The 27570-nt window shown below is 41.2% G+C and overlaps 1 protein-coding gene across 2 annotated transcripts; it reads right to left on the bottom strand.

The window, feature by feature from the left end:
- Window positions 1-122: 122 nt before the first annotated feature.
- Window positions 123-27214, bottom strand: LOC138613130 (E3 ubiquitin-protein ligase RNF19B). 2 transcript variants are annotated; one of them, XM_069686731.1, is made up of 10 exons: window positions 27004-27214; window positions 16518-17101; window positions 15269-15759; window positions 10450-10655; window positions 10157-10304; window positions 7282-7444; window positions 6756-6870; window positions 4124-4255; window positions 3191-3464; window positions 123-2596 (listed from the first exon to the last, which is right to left on the bottom strand). In XM_069686731.1, exons 2-10 carry the CDS (start codon window positions 16668-16670, stop codon window positions 2296-2298), a joined length of 1983 nt encoding a protein of 660 aa, XP_069542832.1. In that variant the 5' UTR covers window positions 16671-17101; window positions 27004-27214; the 3' UTR covers window positions 123-2295. The 2 variants fall into 2 exon arrangements, with proteins under 2 accessions (XP_069542832.1, XP_069542841.1); XM_069686740.1 differs by having other exon boundaries at window positions 10157-10298.
- Window positions 27215-27570: the final 356 nt, after the last annotated feature.

Here is a 27570-nt window from a genome sequence, read left to right as displayed (position 1 = left end):
AAGCTAATTCTGATTCTGGTACTTTTACATTTGCTAATTTAAGTATGTTTTCATGCAAGCGCTTCTGTACTTTAACTTTAGTAATAAATCTGTACCTCTACTACTGGCTAGAAATGATCAACTTAGAATTGAAACTAATGCTTCAAGTTTTTTTTTTGTATGTCGGCGCCCTCTATAGGTTAAAGCCAGTCATTACAGCTGTGCATTTTCCCAATTCTCAGTGCACATTTTGTATTGTCATATCTTACAGTATATGGGGATATCAGTAGTGCCATTAGTATTTGTAATTTGTTTGTTTTTAACAAATTACAACAAAATAATAGTAATCATGAGTGTCCTTGCTACCTAGCAGTCTAAGACAGTGGTTCCCAACCTGAGGTTTATAGCACCCACAAGGGGTCAATACAGAAGCAGAACACATTTATCCACACAACAAAGCTATGTTCATCTTTTTAGACATTGTCTCATCGTTTTGCTTTTTTTTTTGCTTTTTCTTGGGGTTCACTGTAATTCATAAAAATATTCAAATAACAAAAGGTTAAGATTGTTGTTGTTTTTTTACTGATTTTTTACTAACTTTTTTTTTTTTTTACGAAGGGTTAAACTTTTAGTCTTGAGCACTGTCATCACTTTGTATATCATGTTAATGAAGTCTGTCTTGTGCTGTAGATTGTGTGTGTGTAAAAAGAGGGCCGACTCGCTCACTATAAACCAAATCTACCTAAGGGTACAAATAACCTAACCTAGCCTAGACGTTCATCTGATGACAAGAAGACATTTAAGAGTTCACAAATTAAAAAGGCTGGGAACCACAAGATGATTACCATAATCTGCAACATCCCAGTTCACTTTAGACTTTATTGGCTTTACCCCAAGTTTCCTGTCTGTACTTTATAAAACCACACAATAAAGGCAAAATGCTTCCAAGAAATTAATTTGCCATTTAAGAACTTTCCAACCTTCACTGAAGAAAAAACAGTTTCTGACAGATACAAAACGTGTGTTGTGTTTTTGTCCTTCATGGTGAAATCTTTATTCAAATTCTCTCCACAACCCAGCACAGGTTGTCACGTCATGTCCGAGTTCACGTCTCACAAATATTTCACACTCAGGAAGCTAAGCAGCGCATGTAAAGTCATGTATTTCTCATAAATCATCTAGAAGGGGTTATTAGAGTTCAGCCGGAGGTGGCATGCTGCTGTTGTAATTTTGGTGCTCTGTGATCATTTTAGAGGGTCTTCGGTTTATATTTAATGCTCTTAGCAGCGCACAATACTGCAACTACACTGACTGCTGTGCATGTGGGCATATACAGTATGTGTGTGTGTGAGTGCGCATGAGTGAATCTGCTTGTGTGTGTTTATCCTGCACACAGTAAGAAGCAGAATCATGCAGCTACTTTTAGATTCTTCATAAAAACGCTGCAATGTCACTGCCATGTTGTTGCCACTTACCTGCATTAGAATTAACATTTTCTCAACTTAAAGCAATGTCTCCCTCCACAGTTTATAAGGAACTAGCCTCCTGAAGGCTAAAAGCTGCACTAAAACAATGCAAAAGTGGCATTGCACGCTGCCTGCTAGCATGGAAGACTGTGGATTTGAGATTAATAGTTATAATTAATTGTGTTTATAAACCCTCTGGTCGATTCAATCACTGCTATAATGTCACAGAGCACCTTTTACTCCGTTAGAAAACAACAGATTCAGGCTGCAACAGTTTCATTTTCAACTGGAAATCTCTGACAAAAGAGTAATCCAACAGTGTAGCATGCGTCGTCTGTTTAAGGTTGCCCAATTCAGGTGTGACCACAGCATCTAAAAGGGAGGTGAGGTCACTGAAAGAAGTGTAAGAGAACAGCCAGAGAAGAGAGGGCTTCATGTAATAGATCTATAATAGAGGGGGAGTAAAATAGTCTCTAACAGAAAGGACAACATAGAAAAAAACAGAGTGAACTAGTCAGCTAACATGCTCTCAGCCACTTCTGTTTCAGATTCATTCATGGATGCTATCCTGTCTGCTTTACAGTGTATCTCCCCTCAATGTTTATCTCATGGTCTCATGCTATACGTCTCACACACACACTCATGTTTTCATTCGCTTTCTCGAAACCCGCGTCTTCCTTAGAGGCTGGAGCTAGAAGGCATCTGGTGGGAGGGCCTGTCTTAGAAGCAGGAGGTGGCCTTGGACAACGATTTTCAGGTCAATCCGGCTGACACGTCAGCTCGTGGATTTGTCTTCATCCATAAAACCTGTCTAATCTTCAACCAAGTGCAAAGCCTGCATCGGAGGACCTCATACACTGTCTATTTCGAAGACTGGGTAAACTGTCCCTTCATAGGCTCCTCCTTCTTCCCCTCCCGGTTTCTCTCTTCCCTCGTGCTCCTCTCCCCCTCCTCCTCCTCCTCCTCCTCCTCTTCCCTCACGTCTTTCTTCCAGTTCTGAGGCACACAGGTAGTCTTGGGACTGGGACTGCGAGTGTCCCAGGGACTCCACTGACAAGCTTCGGCTAGACAGGATGCTACTGAGGCTGGACTGGCGGGCGCCTCTGGGATGGGTCTCGATTTCCACACGGACCTCAATATTGGTTCCTTCCCTGTGGGGACATAGAGAACACATAATGACATCAATTTAAAGCTGCCAGGAAATCTCAATTTTATGATTCTTGGAAGTTTATGTCATAAATGAGTCAATATCTGCTTCAGTCTCTCAACAGCAAAGCTTTGCGTCTAGCAGCTCTGTAAGGGTTTGGTTAGGCTTTGAGCTAATTGCTAACATGCTAAAATGCAGCTGATGCTTGGCAGATATACTCATTCATCTTAGTTTAAGGGAGTTAGCATGCTAATATTTGTTAAAAAAGCACAAAGCACAGCAGATGCTAATGCTAATGTAATTAGCTTTGCGTATGTGTGGTCGCAAGCATTTCCTCCATACATTTCCTTTGATGGTGGTGCTAGATAAAAAATAAAGGGATCTCCAAATGTATTACAAATCATCCTGAGGGGGACATGAACATCTGTACCAAATGTTGTTGCAATCCATCCAATAGTGGTCAAGATATTTAAGTAAAGCTTGGACAGACAAACATTCCCTGCTGGAAGCCATGACCCTAGCATGCCTAAAAATCCTGCCCAAAGACACAAAGAAAAGAGTAGAACTAGAAAGGAGGCGAAACGGTGGCAACATTTACCTCAAAGCAAGCGCTTGTGGGTCATCGAGCTTCCCATCAGGCACAATAACCACCTCACAGTCTGATTGGCTGTCCTGCTGGGTGTATCCATGGTGTTTTGGGGCTTCTTCAAATACCTCATAGCTATCTAAATCTGGGGGTGTGGTACTCGTGCTGGGGAGGACGCCCACTTCCTGCACACTGACTCTGACTTCCTGGACGCTGGTGTCGCTGAGCGTCGTTGAGTTGTTTTGACCCGTCCAGTGGTCGCTGACTACATGAGAGAACAGGAGATCTATAAGAGAAGAGGAGAGTTTATCAGAACAGGCCGCAAAAAATGCACCTAGAATTTAACATCAAGATAGTTACATACAAAGAAATCGCTCTATAATTTGGGAAATATTTGTTTTCTTATGTTGTTGATTACATGAATCTACAGCCCTGAGATGTTAGCTTAGCTTAGCATAAAGACTGGAAACAGGGGGAAGCGATTATTCTGGCTCCTGCAAAAGTTAAAAAATATGCCTACCATCAAATCTTAAGCTTACTTTATCTTGTTTGTTTACCTTAAACAAACACAGTTACTTTAAATCTCGTTGTCACTGCCGGGCAACCAGAGAGAAGACAGGCATTACCGCGCCTGGCTGCTGTTCATCATGAAATATTTCCAACACTTAACTCCCCATAAAACTCCCCCAGCTTGTCATTTTTATATTACTGTTTGTGTACGGATAAAGCAAACAGGATACAACATATTCATCACTGAGCTTTAAAGGTGCTGGATTTTGAGCTTTAGACACAGCCAGGCTAGCTGTTTCCCTCTGCTTCCATTCTTTTTGCTAAGCTAAGCTATATTGCTCCTCGATACAGAACAAAAGCGATATGGAGAGCCTTATCTTATCAAATAATTGTACCCCAAAAGTGTGAAACTTTTCCTTAAAATTCTGTACTCACAGCTGGCTAAGTCCTCCAGTTGGATTTTGTGTGTTTCAGGCGGCTCACTCTGCGGTCGACACCATCCATTTCTACAGAGCGACATGGGGACCACCCCATACACATAAGTCAGCATCAGCGGCACACCAACACCTGCAGGAAAACAGAATAATGACAAATTCATACAAAATATTCTCAAAATCATTCCTCAAAGGTTTGTTTTAAAAAAACCTTTACTAACATACAAATGGTTATTATCAGAGAACTTTTACATTTCGTTGTGAGATTTTAAAAAAGGATCAAAATCAAAGGGCAAAGGTCAAAGTATCCTGTTTTTTAGTCGCTGGTATCTTTTGGGCTCAACACACTAGATTCTACAATTCCCAAGATAATGCACTTTCATGTAAATTGGGTTTTATATATGTTAAATTGTTGGAGTGTCCCTTTATCAGTGATATTACATTACTGTAATATCCAGATAAAACACAAGAGGGAGCCCCTCCTGCTTCATTTGGGACTCAACAAGGTTTAAAGTTGCTGAAACAAACTGATCTCCAAAGCGATTCTTGGCAATTTAACCTCCATATTTATGCAATTTTTGCTGTTTGTTATAATACGTTTTTCTTTTTGCTCATTACAGTTTATTTATTAACTTTATTTCATGAATCTGCTTTCATCCATTGGATAGTATGTGCTTCAAAAAACGTATTCTTTTCATCTTTTATCTTAATCACTCTTTGTTATAAGTCCTGTGTGGTGCTGCTGAGTTGTCCAGTTTCAGTCTCCGTGGGGCTCTTTCCTGGTTAATTACAGTATACAAAATGCATTTAATAGTATCAGGAATGTGGACGGTGGACACTTAAAAAGAAAGAGTGAGAAGCATAACAGAAACATGTTATAATTTTCTGATAATAACAAAAACATTGAACACACATTTTTGACAAAAATAATAAAATAATAGATGCAGTGTTCTCTGATCGATCAACTACCTTAATATGAAGTCATATTAGAATAGAGCAGTCCATAATTCCTCGAGCAAAGCCAATTTTGTTTCACAAGTTACATTTTTCCCCACTTTCCACCATAACCTTCAAAAAGTGCTTCGAACAAGTCCCTAGAGTTGATGAGCACCAGCCTCCCTTTGCTGTGTGATTATGTAACCTGTGATTGAGACAGGAATTTGGAAACACAAAGCAAAGTGCCGACCAAACAAAGGGACATCATTAACACAGCGGGAACTGGGACGCTATTGACTCAGCAACAGGGTGAAATCAGGGCAAGGGGATGAGCCTGCCAGCCTGCGAGAGGCTGTGAGTGTATTTTTGTGTGTGTGTGTGTGTGTGTGTGTGTGTGTGTGTGTGTGTGTGTGTGTGTGTGTGGGTGAATCAGAAAGAGAGAACAGACAAGAGAGTGAGCTGTGACTGAAGTATGAGAAACTAAATCACAATTGTAGAGCGGAGAAAGCACCAAACAGAAGACATATCACGGAGAAAGTGAAGCCAAAGAGGCAAACAGTGAAAAATGAAACGTAGGGACATGGCTACAGGGAGGGAGGGGACACACTAGGCAGGAGATGAAGGTGAAGAGTACAGTGTGGCTGAATGCGCTGAGTGTGTGTGTGTGTGTGTGCTAAGGGTCGGCCCATCAGTGTGTGGTGCAGTAATGGTGGTGACACTGCCGCAGGAAGCTAAGAGGCTGCTAACGCCTTACTGATTTAGTCACAGTTGGGAATGTTACCTACATTAGCAACTAGCATGAGTCATCAAAATGCTGCTTTTATGTGTGTGTGGAAATAAACATTGCATACTCATGATACTCTCCACTATGTAATGGAATAGTTTGGCATTTTGGGATACCCGCATGAATGTGAATATGAAACTCCAGCAGGCAACAGGTAGCTAGGCTCTGCTCTAAGCTAGCAAAATCTAGCTACTAGCATCAGTGTTAAGTTAATATTAAGAGTAAAAATAGGAAGGGAAAGTTTTTTAATATTTTTGTCGAATAGTTAACTGGCATTTGGGGATATGTGCTTGTATGCTAAATATGAATCTAATGAGAGAAAAGAAACAAAGGAAAGAGCTAGCTAAGCTTTGTCTACAACTAGCCAATCCAGCTGCTAGCATGGTGGTTTCTCTCTCTAATTGTTGATCCTTTCTCATTCTCATGGAAGGGATTATGTGAGACGCAATACTGATCAAACCCACATGGATAATCCTTATATTTAATTACTATATTTAGGGGCACTGGTTTAGCTCAGTTGGTAGAGCAGGTGCCCCACATACAGAGGCTATAGTACTCGATGCACGGATCGCAGGCTTGATTCCCTGTCTGCCGATCATTGGTGCACGTCATCCCCCACTCTCTACTCCCCGTAGCTGTCCTATCAAATAAAGGCAAAAGCCCCAAAAATAATCTTAAAAAGAAAAACTGTATTTATCTGAATACTGGCATCAGATATAAGAAAACAGCTACATTTTTCAAATAGAACATCAAAAAATGGCATATTTAGCTCACCATAACAGTTACCTTTAGGATAAAGTCCTGATTTTATCTATTTTTTTTCATTAATACATTTTATAACCGATTGAAAACAAGCCAATCTTACTCTTATTGCAGAGCTGAGAAGGCGGCCATAATGTTGTTTGTTCCTTACCCACAGTGACAGCTGCTATAACCGGCGACACAAACACTGACATCATCACCCCACTCGCCACAGTCAAATAGTGCTTACTTCCTGAGATATTGTTTTTCTTGCAGCGACCATGGACCTGGAAGGTAATAAATGAAACATAAATTAGATCATAGAAATGTAATTTGTTGCCCCGTTCTCTGCAGCCGCTTATTCATGTCCACTGATACATGCGTCCCTGCATGCATGAGAGGAAATGAAAACAGCCTGTTAACTTGTGCGAGACGTCAGAGAGCGCTAACAAACAGACGGACATGGTTTCCATGAATACATGTTCAAAAGCTGATTATTATTTATTAATACATGCAGAACTAACAGGGCAGTTTAGATACTAGCTCATGGTGCATTTTAAACATTTTGCATGTTTGCACATTTTAGGCTCAACTTGAATAAGCTGACACACCCCAAACTCAAACACTAAGTAAGAAGTAAGGATATCCATTCAAACTATTTATTTGTTGTGACACTGGATTAACAGGCTGTTTTGTACCTTGCGGCCCATGTAGATTGGTATTCCCACAATGATAACTGGGATGGCGATGCCCGCTATAAGGGAGATGACCACCGGTGCTCCGAGCAACATGCCCACCTGCCACAGAACCTTGCGGGTTTGAGACCATGGCTTCTTCCCCCAGAAAGTACATCCTGAGGGACTGAGGCACAAAGGACGGAATAAGACAGGAGGTCAAACTAGTGTCATGCAGAGTTCAGAAAATAATAAACCAAAAAAAACAAACAGCCACTTGAATGTTTTAGCTCTTTGGGTAGTGATGTCCTTCTGTATGTTAGTTTTTCGAACGCAGACGTCAATAAATAAGTACTAGTTTGGTGATCAACTAGCTCTTCTATTTTTGTTGATGTCTTCCTCTACTTTTCTAGTGCCATCATCAAGTCAAATTTAATTTTCCATCACTACTTTCAGCCTTAGCTGCAATATACTGTTGGTGCTAATAAAGAAATGTTAGCATGCTAAGAGTCTAACCAAAGATGGCTAACCTGAAAAATGTTACCTGAAGATATTTAGCTCATAGTGCTTTTCCTTTACAGACTTGCAGAGCTGCTAGCATGTCTGTAGATTCTTAAGGCTTCTTATCACGGCAGTAACGTTATTCATAAACTTGCATAGACACACTCTACTCCATTAAGTGTCCTTCCCTATAACCAGGATTATGTGTTCGCTTACGATTTGAGAGATTGTTAAGGGCTATTTTGGCAGTTGAAATAGCAGAAGAAGGGAAATGGATGCTTCAAATGCTGTTTGAATTGTGAACACAAATGTCTAAAGTCTAGATAACAGTGCTGCTCGCAAAATTGAGGGATGTAGATTTAAAACTTCAGCAAGCATTTGAACATTTGACCGAGAGGAAAGAACCTTAAAGAGAATATAAAAACATTTAGTAGCCCTCCTAAATGTTTCATATTACGAGGATATTGAGATGGAGAACGTCTGAACCTGGGAACATAAATAATCCTCCCCAATGCTGCTGTTATCACAGAAACATTATTGTCACGCAGCCTCATCCACCTCTGACAGAAAAGTAAAACGATTTGAATGATTGGTTCTTCAGCAGCGGAAATAAATGGGTACTGACAACAACATGACAACATCATCTGTCTGTCCCGTAGCTGTCATTACATCATTAGCCAAAATGAATGACCTCATCTGCATTTCTCATCTTCGCTTTGTCCTCTCTCCCTAAATTACCGTAATTTGCAGCGAACAATCACATCTTACATACTGCTGTTAGACAAATAGGAAAGCAGGGTCATTAAAGTGTTTACGGGGACTCAATTTGACTGTGATGGTAGGTACAATAAGTGTTGCCTTTAAGTGCTTCTTTAATCTAGTATAAGACTTTGTTGTTGTAATTCTAACTGCCAGCTAACGCAGTACAACACTGACTGATGCGGTTGGTTCCTAATGAACAGCAATTACAATGTAGGAGCAGCAGCGACAACATAAGCAGCACAAATAGCACCTCAGGGCGATGCTGTTTCTCAAAGCATGCATTTGTTTCACAGCAGCCAATGTCACATTGAGGTTATAAAAGCCTGAGTGGGGGAATTATGGTGAGATATTAAGGCTGCGCTCTGTTGCTCTGAGTTGGCAGATTTGCAATGAGATGCTAAAAGCTTTGCCCTGCTATAGGAGGTTTGGTGTGATTCGTTGTGTGAAAGACAAGGACGAAAAGGAGGAGAGAGGGAGTTAAAAGACTTTTCGTACACCATTGTTGGATCATGGGGGAAAGACTAAACTGTTCAAATTCAGCTGATCAGCTTCTAGCTAGCTGTAGCTTGAGTTACATATTTTGCCGCATGGAAATATGGATGCAGATAAAACTGATTCATTGAAGACAAGTCAGCAGCGACTCCCTTCCAGGACTGGAAAAATCAATGAAAGCGCAGACAGCAGCCTCTACACAATGACATACTGCCTGTGCCTTGCTGACTGGCCCAGTTTTTAACTTTGACTGGGTATTTGTTTTACAGATGGAATAAAATAAGTATTAGCATTTTAGTCAAGATAGGAAAGTTTTGGGTTTATTGGAAGAATGGAAGATTGCCAAATTTGGATTTGTGCCTCCGAGCTTTTTCTAACCTCATGCTGCTGTGAGACTGAGATCAAATTCTGCTGCTCTTTCTTTTAGGTTTTTGTGCAGCACTTTTACTGTACATGTCCAAAACACCAAGATGGATCATTGTTATATGATTATCTGATTCTGCTTTGGTCTATACAATGTTAGCCAATTTTGAAAAGGGCCCTACACAATGTGCGCATTGTGACATCTGTTCGCCCCTACAGGCCTGGAGCACTACTGATGTGATGACTGGATTTGCAGCGTTTCTCTTTTTCATGTGTTTCTGGGTTTGTGTGTTTTTGACTTTGCATTGTTTCAGTATTTGCAGTGCGTTTGATGTTAATGCGTTCGTGTCGGCTTTTTGCAGCACGTTATTTTCGTTTGCAACAAGTTTCCGTTGTTGCATTTGTTTTGGACTTTTGCATGTGTTTTTGAATTTGCAGCTTGTTTCTTCTAATGGAAACCGTTTGCGCCGTTGCAGCGTGATTGCTTTGCTGGACACCGTACAAAAAGCTTGTTTTGACCAGCCAACAGCCAAAAAAACTGAAATATATTCCAACTTAAAATAAAAAAAAAACAAATCCTCAAATTTAAGAAGGTAAAATAGGTTTATATTAATAGATTACTGCCAGACAAGACTTGTGTGTGTACATACTGTGAGTGTAAGATGCATAAGTAGATATGCATATGTATTTTTGTCTTTAGTTAATACGATCAAATGAATGAAAACTTAAATGACAAGAATAGAAGCTTTTGAAGCCTTTTTTCTCAATAATTCATGAGTACCTGAGGTAGTGCACGTCGGTGATCTCCTGCATACACAGCCAGCAGAACTGACAGGCACACACAGTGCAGTTCATACGGTTACAGCTGCCATCGTTGGTCTTCATGATGTAGGCACCACAGCGAGGACACGCTTTGATCTCCTCTGCATCTTCGACAACAGAGTAAATATGTTAGCGGTGACAACAAAATCTGCAATATTTATATCGCACTTAGTAATATGTGATAGAAATATTTCTCACCCGCAGTGTTTGGAATAAAGACAAAGACAAGGTAGCAGCAGCTGCTGGTCTCACCTCCTCCGGGTTCTTCATTGAAGACGTACAGCGTGGAGGAATCGTTGCCTCCTGACGTGTGGCGCGCCCGCTGACGCCGGGCCTGGTCGCACGTCTGGTTGGGGTGCCACAGCTGGCGACAGTGGTAGCAGAACTCGGTATCACATCCCTCACGGCCACAGCTCAGCTTGGGACACTCTGCACAGCCGTAGGCAATCACTGCATAGCTGAGGAGAGAGAGAAACTGCAGATTAAAATGACAGAATGGACATCGTTAATGTGTTAATTGGTCCCTAAAGGGGAATTCCTTGCTGTTAGGGACTGGAATATCTATAAAAGCCGAACTAAATCTTCCTCAATTTCCTTTAGTCGTGCATCTGTTCAGCCTGGTGAAGCACACTGAATTGTTCATTGTTTCTTTGTTCACAAACATTTGTTGGCTTTGTGCCTCGATGAATCACAATTCAAAGAGAGGTACGACTATCTGTGGGACGAGTTTCCAGAGTTCAACACCTGAACCAGAAATAATCCCACCCTCTGATCTTCAGCAGTCATTATGATGATAACACGGAGCTCGACGCCCGTGGACCTAATCTCGCTCTTCGGAGGTGACATTAACATAAATTTTAATATTTCAAACATCATGCGATTATGATCAAATACAAGAGAAAGTAACAGAGTGACTCAAGGGGCCTCCTCTGAAGCGTTTGAAAAGCTCCTTCAGGCGTTTTCCTTCAGCATCTCCAGCCTTTTGTGGTTTCCAGCTTTGTCAGAAAGGTAGAAGAATCATAGAGACTGAAGGCTACACACACATAAGAAGATAATCAGACTGCTGCCTGGTTCCCACTCTGGTGTCAGTCCGGATTTTAACTGTGGCTGAACAACAAAGTTAGTGTGTATTTTGCTTTTAAACACCCTGCCACACTTCTTTAAACTTTCTATTGAGCGTTTAAACAGGTGTGATGCCAAGATGTACCCAAATTACTGAAGTCCTTCCTCAGTGAACTGCAAGTTCACACTTGTGTTAGTTACAAATTGGACCACAATTCGTTTCCGGACTAGTTTTGAAGTCTTCGGCAGAGCCTTGTAGGGCTAAAGCCAGCAAATACAAGTAATCCGAAGACATTTACTTGGAGGGAAACTTTTAAAGCTCCCCGAGGAGTTTTTGACCACGAGTAATGCTGTGTTTCGATGAGCAGGCCACTATTTGGTTTGTTTCTTGTGCACAATAATGCACATGCATGTGCAAAATCGGATGATTGCACAACCGATGATCTGAAGGCAGCTTCACACTTTCCATTGATCGAGCTGGTGGCAGTGGTGAACCGAGAAACATAAGAAAGGAAATGCATTAAACACATTTGTTAGGACTACAGGATATAGGCCTGCAGAATGCACTTTTAGAGAAAAACTGAATGTATTAATTATGTCACACGTATGTTCTAATCCTAAAGCCAGGAAACCCAAACCTTTTTGTGATGGATTGGATTTCTAGTTTATTTCACTTAACTTTTTCTGCCTTATTTTGTCTACTTTCATGTATTTTAATGTATATGTATATTTATGTTATACCTCGAGCTGACAACCTTGTCTCAATTGCTGAAATGTACCGTACTTTCAATTTGTAAATTTAAAAAAAGTAAGTTTTCAACACGTGTGTCACGTACGTTAGACAGCTGAGATCTCCTCTGTCTTAGTTCACTGAGACCATCCCATACCAGGCCAGGGAAGAGTTAAACGAGCTGGAGCACAGTAAAGTTACGTGCGTGCAGAAGCGGGTCTTGTCACTCATCTCTAAATAGAGGGGAGGGTAAGAAGTAGGCCTCTCCAGTACCTTCTCAAAAAGTGGTGTTTTAAGTAGAATCTGTTGTTTAATTAGCTCACCGTACTCGTTTTAAGTACTTATGTGAAAAGGGTTGCTATGACATATAGCCTGGTGATTCAATTTATCTGTGTCATAGCATTCCCTTTGAATTTGAGGTCAAGTATCTTTCTGTTCAGGCATCTGAAAAATAGTCTGTTATTGTTATCATTATTCATAATAATAATAATAATAATGATCACAAAAGTAATAAAATCAGTACAAAAATCATCTTTAGCACTAGGCACTAAAAGATTTCCATTTGAAATCTTTGTGCTGCAGATTCTGTCTGTGTGCAGCTTCCTTTGAAACCATCACCAGCAGAATCACAAACGCAGCAAACACAAAATGTGCACACACACAGATACAAGCGTGTGGACACACACAGAGCACACGTTCTCAGAGCTGGCATAAGCGCCCGCTAAGCTTCTGTCGCTAAGACCTCGAGGAATGTGTGTATGTTGGGAGCCTGAGAATACACAAATCATAACTGTGAATGACCAGTTTACATAATGGGTCAACTCTTCAGAGGCTCTGTTATGTGGGAACCATAAAGATTCAGAACACACTGACCTTCACTTGTAAACATTTTTTTAAGTGAAACTCAAATTCTGCAGATTTGTTGCGGGTGCTTCTGAAATCCGATCTCTTGTTTCTCTGTGTTATATTTAATTCACCACAGCAGCAGACAGATTGGTGCATTGATTTTTGCTCCACTCGTTCATCACAATCAGGCTGTGAGCACTGACAGTCAGGGAGACAGACAGTCTACCACAGTCCCGGTGCATACATGTTTTTGACCACAGATATTCACCCAACACCCACACAACATGCACACACACTTTATGATTTCCCATCAGCCACGCTATCCTCTTACCCCTCCATGAACGTTACGGTGATACAGCCAAGGATAAGTGTTGGTACATGTTTTACACAGCAGCAGAAAACAGGAGAGTTTAACTCAGAACATTGTGTGGTTGCATTGTGGTCTATGGAGGCTGCTGACTCTTCCATTCACCATATTTGAAAGGCGACCATTTTTCTCTGATTCCACACTCAGGGTGGTAAACTAAAACGCTGTTATGATGTACCTACTGCTGTGTTCCAGGTGTGTAATTCTTACTGAAGCAAGGAACCTGACAAATCTTATCATTTCTCTGCTTCCCTTCCTTGACACAACCTAAAAGACAATGGTTCTACTTCCACTTCCTAGCTTCATAGCTTGTTTTTACGTTACACAATATGATAGGAAATGTGCATCTTCCTAGCTAATGGTAATGTTAGCTAATTAACAGTAATGTTAGCTAGGAGCTGGTTGAATGCTAGCTTTAGCTGCTATGGCTTACATGTTAGTTGCTAATGAGTTATTAAAACAACATTAACTCATTTGGACAGCTGAGTCACAACAGCTAACGTTAGCTTACAGCCAAATTCTAGCTAACATTACCTTGAGCTAGCTCACATCATAAGCTAGGACACCTGTTCTATACCATCTTGTAACATGATCAGACAGTAGGCTAATGTGAGCTAGGAAGTGAATAAATGCTAACATTAGCTGCTATCTGAGGGTTAGCCTGCACCATTTGTAGCCTGCACAGACTGCTAAAGCTGATCTGAAATGAGACGGCGGTCTAAGGAGGATTTTCTTGTTTGTGTCACTGGCTGTTCCAGCCCATACCATTGCGTCACCAAACGCTGCTCCTGTCTCCTAGCAACAGGTAGGTAGCGGGCTAACTAGTGTCACATAACTTAACCAATTATTTAAATTAAGTAAAGATAATTTGTTTCAAGGGCCTTTTTGTTTTTTTAAACGTGCATTGCAAGCTATTCGACTGAGTTGAAACCAAAAACTTTTACATTTAAAAATGTACGTAACGTAAGAGTCCGCCATCTCATTTGAATTGAATCTCGGGATGTGTTGGGCCGCGAAGGATGCACCCGATGGATCCTTTGTTGCCTGGGAAACAGAGGATGCATTTTCATCTGAAGGAGCCTTTCGAAATGGGACAGCCTTCGACGCGCCGCTGTGACACAATCTTCAAATACAGCCTTAGAAGGCTACAGGCCCCTGGATTGGGACACATGTCCCTCCAGATTTTTATTATCCATTGTCTTTTCAGTTGCTGATCAGTCATGATGCAGTGAAATGATAACGATTTGTCAGATTCTCTTTGTTTATGCGATTTGCAACTGGAACAAAGCAGTACGACTTTATAATTGCATTTGAGCTTCCCACCGTGAGTCTGACTATAGAGAAAAAATGGCTGGTGTGTAAATATGGTGGATAGTCAGTTTTATGATTTCATTTTTTTTTTTTTATAGATTCTGCAATGAAATTACAGTAGCTGACGTCTTTAAATATCATGATGTGACCTGATGTAAGCCCTATTACAGTCAGTTATCGTTAAGAAGCAAGAAAAACACTAAAATGATCCCACCAGATTCCCAAAGATTGTACTAACCCAAAGAAAGGGGCTCGCTTTATTATTCACATGCAGCCTGTTCTGTTTCAGGGTCTGAAAAATATTTTGGTCGCATCAAAATTTTATAACCATAACAGCCTCGACATTCATGCAAGCTAAAAAGGAGCTTTGTCTTGCTGTCAGTTCATCTTTTCAAAGTTCAGTCAATCATTGTGACAGTGAAAAGCTGCTCCAGTCTTATCTTTCACAACATAAAGGCGGTCGTGGGCTTGACAACAGCTGCCACATTGTAACACTGAATTACTTGAGGGCTCTTTTCTTCTCAAGGTAATTACAGTACAGTAAATTATTACTTTGTGACTTGAGATGTCAATAAAAAGTACAATTTTCTACAGGTTTTGACAATATAGAGAAGCTGGTATTTGCCTGATTTATTCCTTTCCTCTCCCTTTATCCTACCCAATGATTTTCTCCTCAAATAAAAATATGCATAAAGCTGCTTTAAAAAAAGGTATGTAGGAAAACCCCTTTTGATGTTACAGTGTCTGATTCTCACCTGCAGTCAGGCGCAGGGCACCAGCGAGTATCTGGATCAGACGCCAGGAAACGTCTCAGCTGATACTCCTCAAACCGCTCCAGCAGCGCCTGGTCGTCCAGGATGGCACGAACATCCAGCGGTGCGAGCGTCTCGGGGCACTGCGGGCAGGCGATGCACACCCGGCTCTCTGATATCTCGATGCGCAGGTACTGACGGAGGCAGTCGGAGCATGTTCGGTGGGAGCAGGAGGACAGACGTGGGAAGTGGCAGCGCGGTTGGCTGAGCAGGCACAGTGGGCACTCCTCCAGGTGTTCGTCCAGGAGCTGATCCTGGCTGGAGGAGGAGAGGGACAGGACGCCGGTGGAGCCGCTGGTGGCCCCGCCCACGCACTCGGCTGTGGCCCCGCCGTCCTCGCTGGCCTCAGCCGCTGCTGGTGGACCTCCTCCTTCTCCTCTTTCTCCTCCAGAAGCTCTTGATTCTCCAGCCTCCTCTGCTGTGAGCTCGAGGTCCTGTGAAGAACAACAGACACTAAGATGTTCCCATTCACAGGGAGAAATAAGTGAAAGCAAATGGAGCATCCTCACTAAAAAACAGTGTAGGAGTGTGTATGTAGCTGGTTCCTTCTTGTATTTGGTGCACTTGGTTTCCTGGCAACATAATTTCCCCAAATTACCAATTAATTAAATAAACACTCTAATGGATTTGGGCTGTAACAGTAGGGGAGGAAGCAAGCAGACGCTAATACATCCAAAGTTAATGATCAACAGACGCTCTTCAGGTTCCTCCATTCAGACAACAACCTGAGGGACATTTGTGCAACAAAATTAGACATCGGCATTTTTCAGTCGTCCTTTTTACATAAATAAAACAATACTTTATCACTGATTTCATCCTCTGACTGTACAAATGGAGGGATAATGAACTAGCAAAGAGGAAATACATTACTATGTATGTAGTACTTTTTAGTTTGAAACTTTTCTTTTAAATCCGATCTTGTTTTTTGTATGTTATGTTCATTTCACTACATTTGAACGCTAACAATTAATATAACTTACTGAGACACTGAGTAGATTTTAAGTAGCAGCTTACTGAAACTAAGACCTAAAAAGTAGAGTACACTGAGAAAAAGGAATAAATAAAGTATATAAATATCTAAAACAGTGAATTTTCATCTGAATTCCAATTTCTTCCAAGTGTGTTAACAAACCAGCACTCCCCTGAAACTTCAAACAGGCCTGTTAAAAACTTGACAAAGCCTGAGTCTTACCTGCTCTGGATGCTCGCTCGGGGTCAGAGTAATGGCCACCTCCTCTCGGGTTCGGGCCTCCACGGGCTTCTCGGGCCTCGCCTCTGATTTGGGCTTCCTGCTGAAGAAGTTGAGGAAGCTTAGCGGCCCCGTCTGCTGCTTGGGCCTCTTCATGGTGTCGGAGTGGAGCAGGAGCAGCAGCTGAGGAGGGCAGGCCAACGACCATGAGCAGGATGCAGGAGTGTGTGTGTGTGTCCTTGTTTATGCGTGTGTGTGTGTGTGTGTGTGGGGGCGGTTGACACAGCGAGCTCTTACGGCTCAGAGTCTTGAAGCTGGGCGGCTGCTCGGCTGAGTGTGGGAGGAAGAGCGGGAGAGATGGAGAGGTAGACGGCGGGGAGGAGGAGGTAATCCCTGCCCGAGGGGAGCATCGCTGATTTGGAGTCAGTCCGAGGCCGGGTCACGTGATACACTCTCTCTCTCTCCTCGGTCTTCTGTCCCTCCTCCTCTTCCTCCTCCACCTCCACTGCAGTCCCCTCGGTGTGAGCTAGTCCTGAACTGGCCGACAGCCCTTCCTCATTGTAAGCTTCCTCTTCGGTTCTGTTCGCCTGAAAACAAATGATACAATCGTGACTACAATGAAAACAGTGAATCAGACATGATGAGATGGAAATATTTGGTTGTACAAAAGTCTCTGCTTAAAAAGTGGAGGTGCTAAATCATCAGAGGCGAGGTGATAATTCAATATAATTGTTTATCAAGTTACAATGATATATTGTTTAATAATTGGACACATTTTTTCTTTTGTCTAAATGAGTCATCTAAGAACACAGTTCAGAGATTTGTGTCCAATTGCACTGAATCAAAAGTTATTGTATTACAATACAATATTTAATGTTACAACAGTGTTACAATTTCATTTAGCAGACGCTAAAGCGACATACACCTGAGAGTTAACACAACACAAGCAACGATCAAGACAGGAGGGAACGAAGTCAACAAACAGCTTCAAGTGCAGAGAGGCAGTGCACAGGACATTGGACAATTATTTTGTGTGTGTTTGTTTTGTTAATCATCATTAGCAACATCAACAAGGTCAATATAGTCATCATCATCATCATGAATATCCTGATCAACATAAATACATCCTCAATGTCATCATCATCAATAGTTTCAATATCATTAAGGTCAGAGGTGTTCATAAAGAGCTGGGTCTTTAGCTTCTTCTTAAAGGTGAAAGGGACTCTGCGGACCGAGTGGAGTTTGGTAGCTCGTTCCACCACCTGGGGACTACAGAGGAGAAGAGTCTAGTTAGCGACTTAGGGCCCTGTTGTGATGGGAGTACCAGGCGCCTTTCACTGGCAGAGCGTAGTGGGCGGGAGGGAGTGTAGACCTGGATGAGGGCGTTCAGGTTGGCAGGAGCCGTTTTTGTTGCCATTTTGTAAGCGAGCAACAGGGTTTTGAATTTGATGCGAGTGGAGGGATATGAACAGCGGAGGGACATGTGATGTTTTGGGTTGATTGAAGACCAGTCGCGCTGCTGCATTCTGGATCATCTGCAGAGGTTTGAATGTGCATGCAGGAAGGAACAATATTTTATGTGCATTATGCATAAATAGTCAATAAGGTTAAGTTTCAGTACCAAAGAAAATCCTCCATATCAATTACAATATTGTGAGACATTCACAAATGTATATAATTTCATTAAGTCTATGATATTTATAACCCCAATAAGAGTCACAATGAGGGATCACATGATGATTTACAAAAGAGAGGAAAATAAATCTATTTTTCTGACTATATTCATATATTTGCTCTTTTCTCTTGAATCAATGGGTGATCAGTTTTTTCTGCAGAACTAATTGAAATACAGCCGTAGCAAGGGAAGTATCAACATCCAAACTGTTGGCATCTGGTAGACATATGCATGTGTTGCATGTAGATATTTCTTTGTTATAAATGGCCCAAAGCATGCCAAAAAGATTGGGAACTGATCCAAACCATATTGTCCAGCCTCACATTAATGCCATATGCATACATTTATAACTTGGAACCTAAATGTATTTATAAATTCAATGAAACGTTAAAAATGATCGGCTTTCAGCTGAGCTTACTCATGACTCAGATATAAGAAAACCTCTCTGTGACCCTCATGGACATTAACAGAAATGTTATTTACACAGAGCAACAACAAGCAGGACGTATACACAGAAACATAGACGGCTCAATCTGTGCTGTTTCACTTGTTATACCTTCATCATCATTAGCAACCTATTAATATTTTATTACTGCAAAACAGCTTCACATAAACACAAGATATATTATGTATGAAACAGAAAACTCAAAACCACGACCTTAAAATCTGACCTTTCAAAAATAGCGATTTCAAAATAAAGCTCTGCCATTTCACCCCTGAATCCCTCTTTATAATCCCCTGAAAATCACTTATATGAAATAAAACTGAAAATACACCAAGGGGATTCAGTCTCTGTGACCCGGCCTCGGACACGAGCAATAAGGTCACAGCCATGACACACAGGGAGCAGATGGACGAGGGAGTTGTGACTGGCCTGACAGAAAGGATCGGGGGAGACGGAGGGTGAGACAGGGGAGAGGCAGTGATAGACAGCACAGACAACTCATTCTGTCTCCATTAGTCCGCAGCGAGCTTTCATAATCAGGCCCAGAGAGCAACGAGAGCACGCGGTGATTCATGCAGGACCAGACCAATTAAAATATCTGTCTCCATACTGACACCACGTCAAATGGGACCATGGAAACCACATTAGATACAATATGATGACATAATATCATCTATTTAAAGATGGCCGTTTATCACTTTTACATCATATCATACTGCACGGCTGGAGGCTGAGTTTGGCTACAGGAACTATATGCTTCATCATTCTTTGAACAGGGATGCACAAAGAGTCACACAGATTTATGTAACACTGCAGAGCCTAACCTGCCTGCTTGCATGGAGACGGAGAGTTAGAGCTGTATTTGTACACCGCTCCTGTGGATATGTAAAAACATGAATAGCATGCTGTTCTTGCAGCAGCACATCATGCTAATTTAAGAGTAAAGAAAAGACATTCTTGCCCTTTGAAAACTGGCAGCTTTAACTGATGATTAGTGTCCATATTTTAGATGCAGGACGTTTTTCTCATTATAGCTTTGCCGGGAATACTGTGACTCTGTGTTTAGCTGAGATAAAGTGACAGTACACAACAAAATGTCAGTGAGCGAGGCATGTTTTTCTCTAGAGTTTGTGCAGCAATATTTAGATTTTACTCTTTTAGGGCCTGTGTCCACTGACGGTGTTTTTTGTGTGGGCAGCGCCTATTTTCCTATAACCAATTCAGTTCAGTGTTTTCAGAGTTCAGTGTCCTCAGCTGCGCTCATTAATGTCACTTCTCCCTCACCGACCAATCAAAATCAAGAAGGGACGGACTTACGATATCAACTTTGTCAACAACAATGGCAGAAGAGAAGCTAATCCTTTCATCTTTTTCAAGAGTACAATTTCTAGGTGTAGAGCTGCTGCTGATGCCAGGACACGATTCCTTTCCATTGTTTTGATGTTTTCTTTGTAAAATTTCCTTGAATAAAAGCAAATATTAAGCATACAGAGCGATTTAAAACAGACTTAACGGTAACTACCAAGGGAAGCAGAACCACTTTCGTAACCTAGCAACAGAGTTCGTGGGTGCTGCCACCGCAAAAAACGATGAGTGGACACAGGCCCTCAAGATCCTTTTTGAAAGAATCTTCAATAAGATGTGTTTTAACATGAATAAACCTGAAATTTAAGCAGGTTAAAATAGTCAACAGAGAAATATTTCGAGAGCCATTCTTGCATGAGAACTTATTTTAACAATTAATAGGTTATTATTCTGTGGCGATCATTTTTCTGTTTCTTGACTGATCAAAAAGTTGAGTAATTGTTGCAGCTCTAAATTGAACACAATAAACAATCAGATTTTACCAACAATATAGGCCTATTGTCGAGAAGTTGACTGAATGAGTCTTTAAAGGCCACACAGAGTATCTAGGTCTTTAGAAGTGAAACTAAAATTCCCAATAAAAATTAAATAAGGACATGCTAGTGATCTGCAAAGCCCAAATCAATGCTGGCGATTGGTGCTTGTATGCTTAGAGAAAACTACGGGAATATGGACTGAGACATGTTTTTGAACTTTAAAGCCCTCTGTTTCAAACAGGCAGACAACAACAACAAAGTCACAGCTACAGTATCCAAACAGCACATGCAGCCACAATGTCCGCTGTTTAAAATTCCTCATTGAACTAATTTTTCTCTCCTGAAAATCTTCATTTGGAAAAAGGAGGCTGGATTTTTCCTCGTGACTCTTCACTTTTCCAACATTTATGAGTGCAAACTGTTCTCAACAAGTCCTCCCTCTACATTTTGCTTTGTTTACACCAGCTAGCCCCTCTGCATCCACCCCCCCCCCCCCCGTATCTGTGTTGTGCATCCGCTTGAATTTCCGCACCACCCCGATCCCACAGGGACTGACTTTCTCAGCCAAAGCACAGGATCCAACGCACCATCCTCCTAGATGATCACATCACTGTGCCACTGGTTATTTATAGAACTAATTCCCACATATGAAGACATCAAACGCACACATAACACTTTCAAAGGAGCTCAGCTTGCATGCAATGCACATACTGTCCTGATGCCTTTACATTTACAGGCTGGATCACACACAGTATATAATGCGTTTGAACAAACGCAGAAATTAGTGTTTTTAAATTAAAGCTCGGGGGCTCGAGCCTGGGTTTATCGCTGCACTCTAGAAAGACAGAACGTTAGGTAATTCGAGAACACAATTCACCGCCTAACTTAGTTTTTACTGCGAGAGGAAGTTTTCCATCAGTATGTGAAGGATCCAAAGTGGCAGGGCAGATAAGGAGGAATACTCTTTAGGCTAGTTATGGATCAGTTGGGACCCTTAAAACAGGCCCGAGTTCTATCAAGTCCATTTTAGACTGCCAGTGAGCCATAATAAGGCCCATCTGGTCCGAGTGCAACGTTTTTCTTCTCTTTTCTCTTCAACATCTGACTACAGCTCCCATTTACCAGAGATTAAGCTCTTTCACTCCAATCGTCCTGTTCACAATCGGTGCAGAGCATCTTGCATTGTTATAGATCATCATCATCCTGAATCAGATCATCCGTCCATCAAATCTGCCAAAACAAAGACTGCTGAAATGCACAAACACTCATCCATAAACACACAAACACTCAGGTTATCATGCGTAAACACATTTGAATTATGTGGATGAAGGGACGGCAATGGCAGAAAAAGGCTCTTGATAATGATATGCTGTTTGTTTGACCCCCTGGCTATGATACAAACACAATAGAGGTAACAGTCTAGACAAACTCAAAGTTATTGAAAAGTACTGAATGTAGTAACGAGCAAAATCTAAAAAGGCATGATTGGAATTGAAGACAATAAATAAGGAGTGGAGGTAGCCCGTGTTTTGAAAATATCCATTTATATCCATTAAAACTTTTAATAACATTTTACGGACCATCAAACATAGTCTCAAACATTTAAACTGGTCCCATTTTGACAAAAATAGACCCTAAAGTAAGCTATGATTTAGGACACCTGAAAAATGTTTTGTTTAGCATTCGGTTACACGGAAAGACAGACTGACAGACAAACAGGAAACCTCTGTTTATGCCTTAGGTAAGTACACTTTATAGCCAAAATGAGTATCCCAATTTAGATCATAGTAACTGTGACTGACGGATACACCTAGCTAACCAAGCTATCGCTAGTTGATTCTTAGCGTTTTATAACCCATGGCTCCCTAAAGGACAAATTTGCTCCTGGAAAAAGTCACTGTCAGTCAAAGCTGGTGTTCTCTGTAATCGATAGAAGCAATAATATTTGAAATTGGCGCCAAAGCTGTGGAGAAAGTTGTACAAACAGCTCGTGGTTTCGCCCATTCTACATTCCTACAACACCCAGCGTGCATTGCGCCCCTCCCTCTGAAAGGAACGGCCCAGCGAGAGACGCTGGAGTGAAACACTACCGTTTAGCTGCGGGCGATGGCTCAGAGCGGTACAAATACGGCAGTCTAAATTTCAAACCTGACGATTTTGAACGAGACATGACATCGGAGGCGGGCGTCCTAGATTGAGGAAGTGTAGTTTAGCAAGCTCCCTGGCCTTCGCCAGATGATGTGTTTTACATAGTTTGGCAGAGGTTTTCCAGGGTCCACTGGAGAAGTGGATAGCGTCCTCCAAAGGCACAGAGCCAATTTGCTTTTTTTTCCTACCGTAATGGCATTAGCTCCCAATGATAGCATGATAGGACTGAGGTAGAAATTCGGCGAATTGGCTCTGCCCTTTTATCCAATTATGGTACCTTAAAACTTCAGACAAGACTTCTTTGAAATGATTATATTTTACAAACTTAAAGACCTCTCTTTAAATTTAACAAATGCTGAGAACGTGGGGAGAGAGAAAAGACGGGGGAAGACGAGTTTTGCCGTCTTCCCTCAGAGCGCTCAGGAGACGACACAGTGAACAACACGAGAGCTGGACACAGATGTTGCTGGGAACGAGAGAGTACATCTTCAGTTTACAGCTTAATGGTTTTCTTCTCTTCAATGAGTGTCGGTGCATGGGTGTGTGTGTGTGTGTGTGTGTGTACAGTATGCTGTAAATGCTCCTGAGGCCAAAGACACACTTAAAGACTTGACCTCCCCTCTTTACACTGTGGCGCTGCTCTGATGCATCATACTTGACTCACGCACACAGAATGAACAGTTCACTAACACAGACTTGTACAAGAATTCAAATTCTCCAGGCGTCTCTGGGGATTACAGAGAATTAAAGGACAAATAGAAAATCTGTCCTAGAACATGTTTTCTGTGCCAGAGCACAAAGAGCTTAATCACTAATTCTTTTTTTTTTAAGATTATGTTTTCAGTCAAGTTGTGTGTCACATCAGGGCAGTATGTAAAATGCAGAATGAATCGTAACCTGCTGCTGAGTCCTTCTGAGAGTTAAGTAGCCACACCACTGCAGAGGGAAAAATCAATAATGTTGAAGTGAGTCTCATGGGAGAAAAATAACCCACTTTAGTCCTGAAAGAAAAATCCTCTGTAGAGTTACTCTCACTGCAGTGTTTCCAGTTAGGAGGGTTTAATTTGTAACAGACTAATGTGTTATAAAACACGCTCATACAGACCCTATCCTCTTAATTTGCCCACTGAATCTATAATACTATTCTAAGTTATGTAATTTACTGAACGACTAATCATTATCAAAGCTATCATTCACAATGGGTCTTCAGCTACAGACTCCATTTGGCTCTGAAGGAGGATGTCTAACTCAAGAGGACTGTAACAAGATGGCCGTTTGACCTTTTGACCTTACAACACCTATTCCATGTAGCTACACCAGCAAGCAAAAACAAAAGCTTCAGCCACACACCTCTCAGTCTTAATTCACAGCAGCAAACCCTCATTTTTAATTTATTTCCAACAGGCAGGAGGAAACTGATCCCTCGGCCAACAGCATCAGCGGACATTATTACATAATGCACTAAGCCTTCAGCTGCAGCCTTGTTTTCTTACCTACTAACATGATTCAGCAGGCTGATTCACACTATTTCTATCTGACAACAAATACAGCACACTTTTAAACACATTTTACAGACAGTATAATACAGGTTAAAGTTTGTGGATACGAGTTAAAGGTGCATTCTAACAATTTTACACATAAATATGCTTGATAATGTAATCCCAGGTTATCTCAGCTTGACATGGATGGATTATGAGACAATTGAACCTGAGCACAGACATGTAAAAGGCCCCCAGCCCTGCTACATGGACAACGTTGATTAACTGGTTGGCATTTAGTTTCTCTTTTATGGTTTTTATCTTTGGGTCTTTTTATATCTACTTTTTTTTTTGGTGGTATAGTCTATCTGAACTTCTGCGTCTCTTTGTAGTTGTTTGTTTGTCTCTCTTTGGTCATTCTGTGTCTTTATAGGTATTTTGTGTCTATTTGATGTTAGTTTCCATCTTTGTAGTCAGTCTGTGTCTCTTTGTAGTTGTTTTGCATCTCTTTGTAGTTTCTTATATCTCTTTGTAGTTTTGTGTAATTTTTGTAGTTGTTTTGCATCTCTTTGTAGTTTTGCATCTGTTTGTAGTTTCTTGTATATCTTTGTAGTTTCTTTGTATGTCTTTGTATTTTTTTTATTTTTTAGTAGTTGTTTTGCCTCTCTTTGTAGTTTCTTATATCTCTTTGAAGTAGTTTTGCATCTCTTTGTAGTTTCTTGTATTTCTTTGTAGTTGTTTTGTATTTCTATGTAGTTGTTTTTTTTTTATCTCTTTGTTGTTTTTTATCTCCTTGTTGTTTTGTATCTCCTTGTAGTTGTTTTGCATCTCTTTGTAGTTGTTTTGTATGTCTTTGTAGTTGTTTTGCATCTCTTTGTAGTTGTTTTGTATGTCTTTGTAGTTGTTTTGCATCTCTTTGTAGTTTCTTGTATTTCTTTGTAGTTGTTTTGTATTTCTATGTAGTTGTTCTCTATCTCCTTGTAGTTGTTTTGCATCTCTTTGTAGTTTCTGGTATTTCTATGTAGTTGTTTTTTATCTCCTTGTAGTTGTTTTGCATCTCTTTGTAGTTGTTTTGTATGTCTTTGTAGTTGTTTTGCATCTCTTTGTAGTTTCTTGTATTTCTTTGTAGTTGTTTTGCATCACTTTGTGGTTGTTTTGTTTTATTGTAGTGAATTTCAAACAAGAAATGTAAACAGTTTAAGCATAGGCTTGGGTCTAGCTGCCCCTGACCAAATGGGTCCATGGGCCTGTGCCTTTACTGTTCAATAATCCTTTCATGGCGCTTGAACTTTGAGACCTTTTATGGAAAGTCTGTGAGTGGTTCGATAATTGTCAACGGAGGGCAAACATGGGCTTTTGCAAGGCAGGAAAGGTTTAATGAAGGAAGCTATTCATTATGGGGAAAGTTGGATACAGTCTTTTGAAATCTTGAGAAAAAACTGTGGATATCTCTTCCTCTGATGCACCAAATATGACCTCTCTTTTTCTACTCTGTCTCGTGTGAATCCCCAAACTTTAGGGCAGTGCAAAATGTCTTAGCTGTAGCCACTGGAAGGAAACACTTTGGGGGAATGAGTGAGGACCTGTTACTTTAACATTGACATAACAGATGGTTGGCTGTGAGTCAAGAGAATATCATTTTAATTTACATTGACCTTTTTACATTTAAAAATGAATGGGAGCTGAGGGAATTTAATGTTCTCTATTCAAGCATTTACAAGAATTTACTGCATTCTTAAAATCTGGACAAAATGTTCAGTAAGAAGTCCAATGCATGTGCGAGTCATTTTTCAAATTAACATTTCCTGTGAGACTTCAGAGATCATTGTCTATAGGTTAGAGCACAAACAGTGTGGCACTAGATCTGCTTTTTGATGACAGATGAAACGACAGTGACAGATGGGATTATTACACAACCAGCAGCTTCTGCCCCGGAGCATTTCCACTCCTTTTCCAATACAAGAGAGGAAACTGAACATATTTTTTTTTCTAAATTGTGTCCTTAGCATGAGTCCTATCATCATCGATATCACCTCAGTTTGAGGCTTCGAGGACACTTGTTAGCAAGCTGTTGCTATGTTCTCATTGGACACAGAAGAAGGTCAGTTTTTCTAGTCTGATGGGTTCAGTTTAGCCTTTAGCGGAGGGACACCTGATGATACACCCTATTAAATATCTGTTCACTGGACACAAGCCCACATCAGCAATGCGGGTTTCAGAGGCATAAGAGTGACCTCAGCCTGCCCACACACACACACAGACACACACACACACACACACACACACACACTCTCTCACTCCTCTTGTACTCCGCGGCATCCCTCACTAAAATATTCTGCTTCTGTACCATGTGGAGCTCAAAACTGAGTCTTTGTGACCTCTGATGCATGTTATTGAACAAACACAATGATGGATTAGGTTTTACATATTAAATCATAGTGGCCTGTATTGTTGGGAAATGTTATGACAGTGCTGCAGGTCCTCTGACTGATGCAGGTTTTAACTCAGCGGATTAAAGAAGATGTTATTTAACCAAATATCCTAATAAAGCTCAATGGCAGGCCTGCAGGTTGTGTATTAGGGGTGCATTTGTAGCCTACATTAAAAGGTGATGTAAAAGCGCGCTAATAAATTGCAGCCTTGCATAACCTCCACATTAAAAAAAAAACTCATTTACATATTTTCATACTTCCATTTTAATAATTTAGAGAGAGGTCTGTCCAGGACACCAGTATGCTATCACAGGGAGTGGCATGTTTAAAGGGCTACGTATACGCATTCACCTCCACCTCGTGTTATCCATCAGAGGAACGAGCAACAGCGAAAACAAAGCCGTCAAAATGCGCGTTAGAAAGTGAGCAGATAAAACACAATAAATTGCATTACGTAAACGGTATCTTACCTCTGAGTGCGGCGCCTTCTCTTTGCAGCGTAGAAATCAACAACTGGCTCCTCCCCTCGAGGACCAAACAGTAGCAGAGAAATCTCCTCCTCTTTACTGCCGCACAGAAAACGTGCTGGATGTGACCGTCAAAGACGCGCAGAGGATGGGGTATAGCGGTTAGTACGGGTCCGGTGCAGAGGGAGAGGAGACCCGCGGTGAGGAGAGCTTCCCCCGGTTCACAGCTGCAGACTGACGGCTGAGCGGTGCGGCGGCCTGAGGGGAGGCACACTGCAGTGACATGAACCAATGGGATGACGCAGAATCCCAGGATCTCCTATTCATAAATGCCCAGTCCCAGAAAAAAACAGGGGTTCTCACATGTTGTCAGTGCCAAAAGTACACATATGCCATCTCTGTTTTAGATGTTATCCCAGTCAACCTATATTACAGGATTAATTGTTGATTATTTAATATTAAGCTATCTTGCAGATCACTTGTAAACCAGAGGGAAAGATGAGAGTGGTATCTTCAGAGGTCATGGGGCATTCAGAGAGACAATTCTGCTCCACATGAGGCATTGTTTAC

Source organism: Semicossyphus pulcher, unplaced genomic scaffold (assembly GCF_022749685.1).
Source record: "Semicossyphus pulcher isolate SPU_LCO1_2020_fin unplaced genomic scaffold, fSemPul1.0.p SCAF_11, whole genome shotgun sequence".
NCBI classification, from domain to species: Eukaryota; Metazoa; Chordata; class Actinopteri; order Labriformes; family Labridae; genus Semicossyphus; species Semicossyphus pulcher.
Note: the sequence above shows the minus strand (reverse complement) of the source record. Positions and strands in the feature narration are given on the sequence as shown.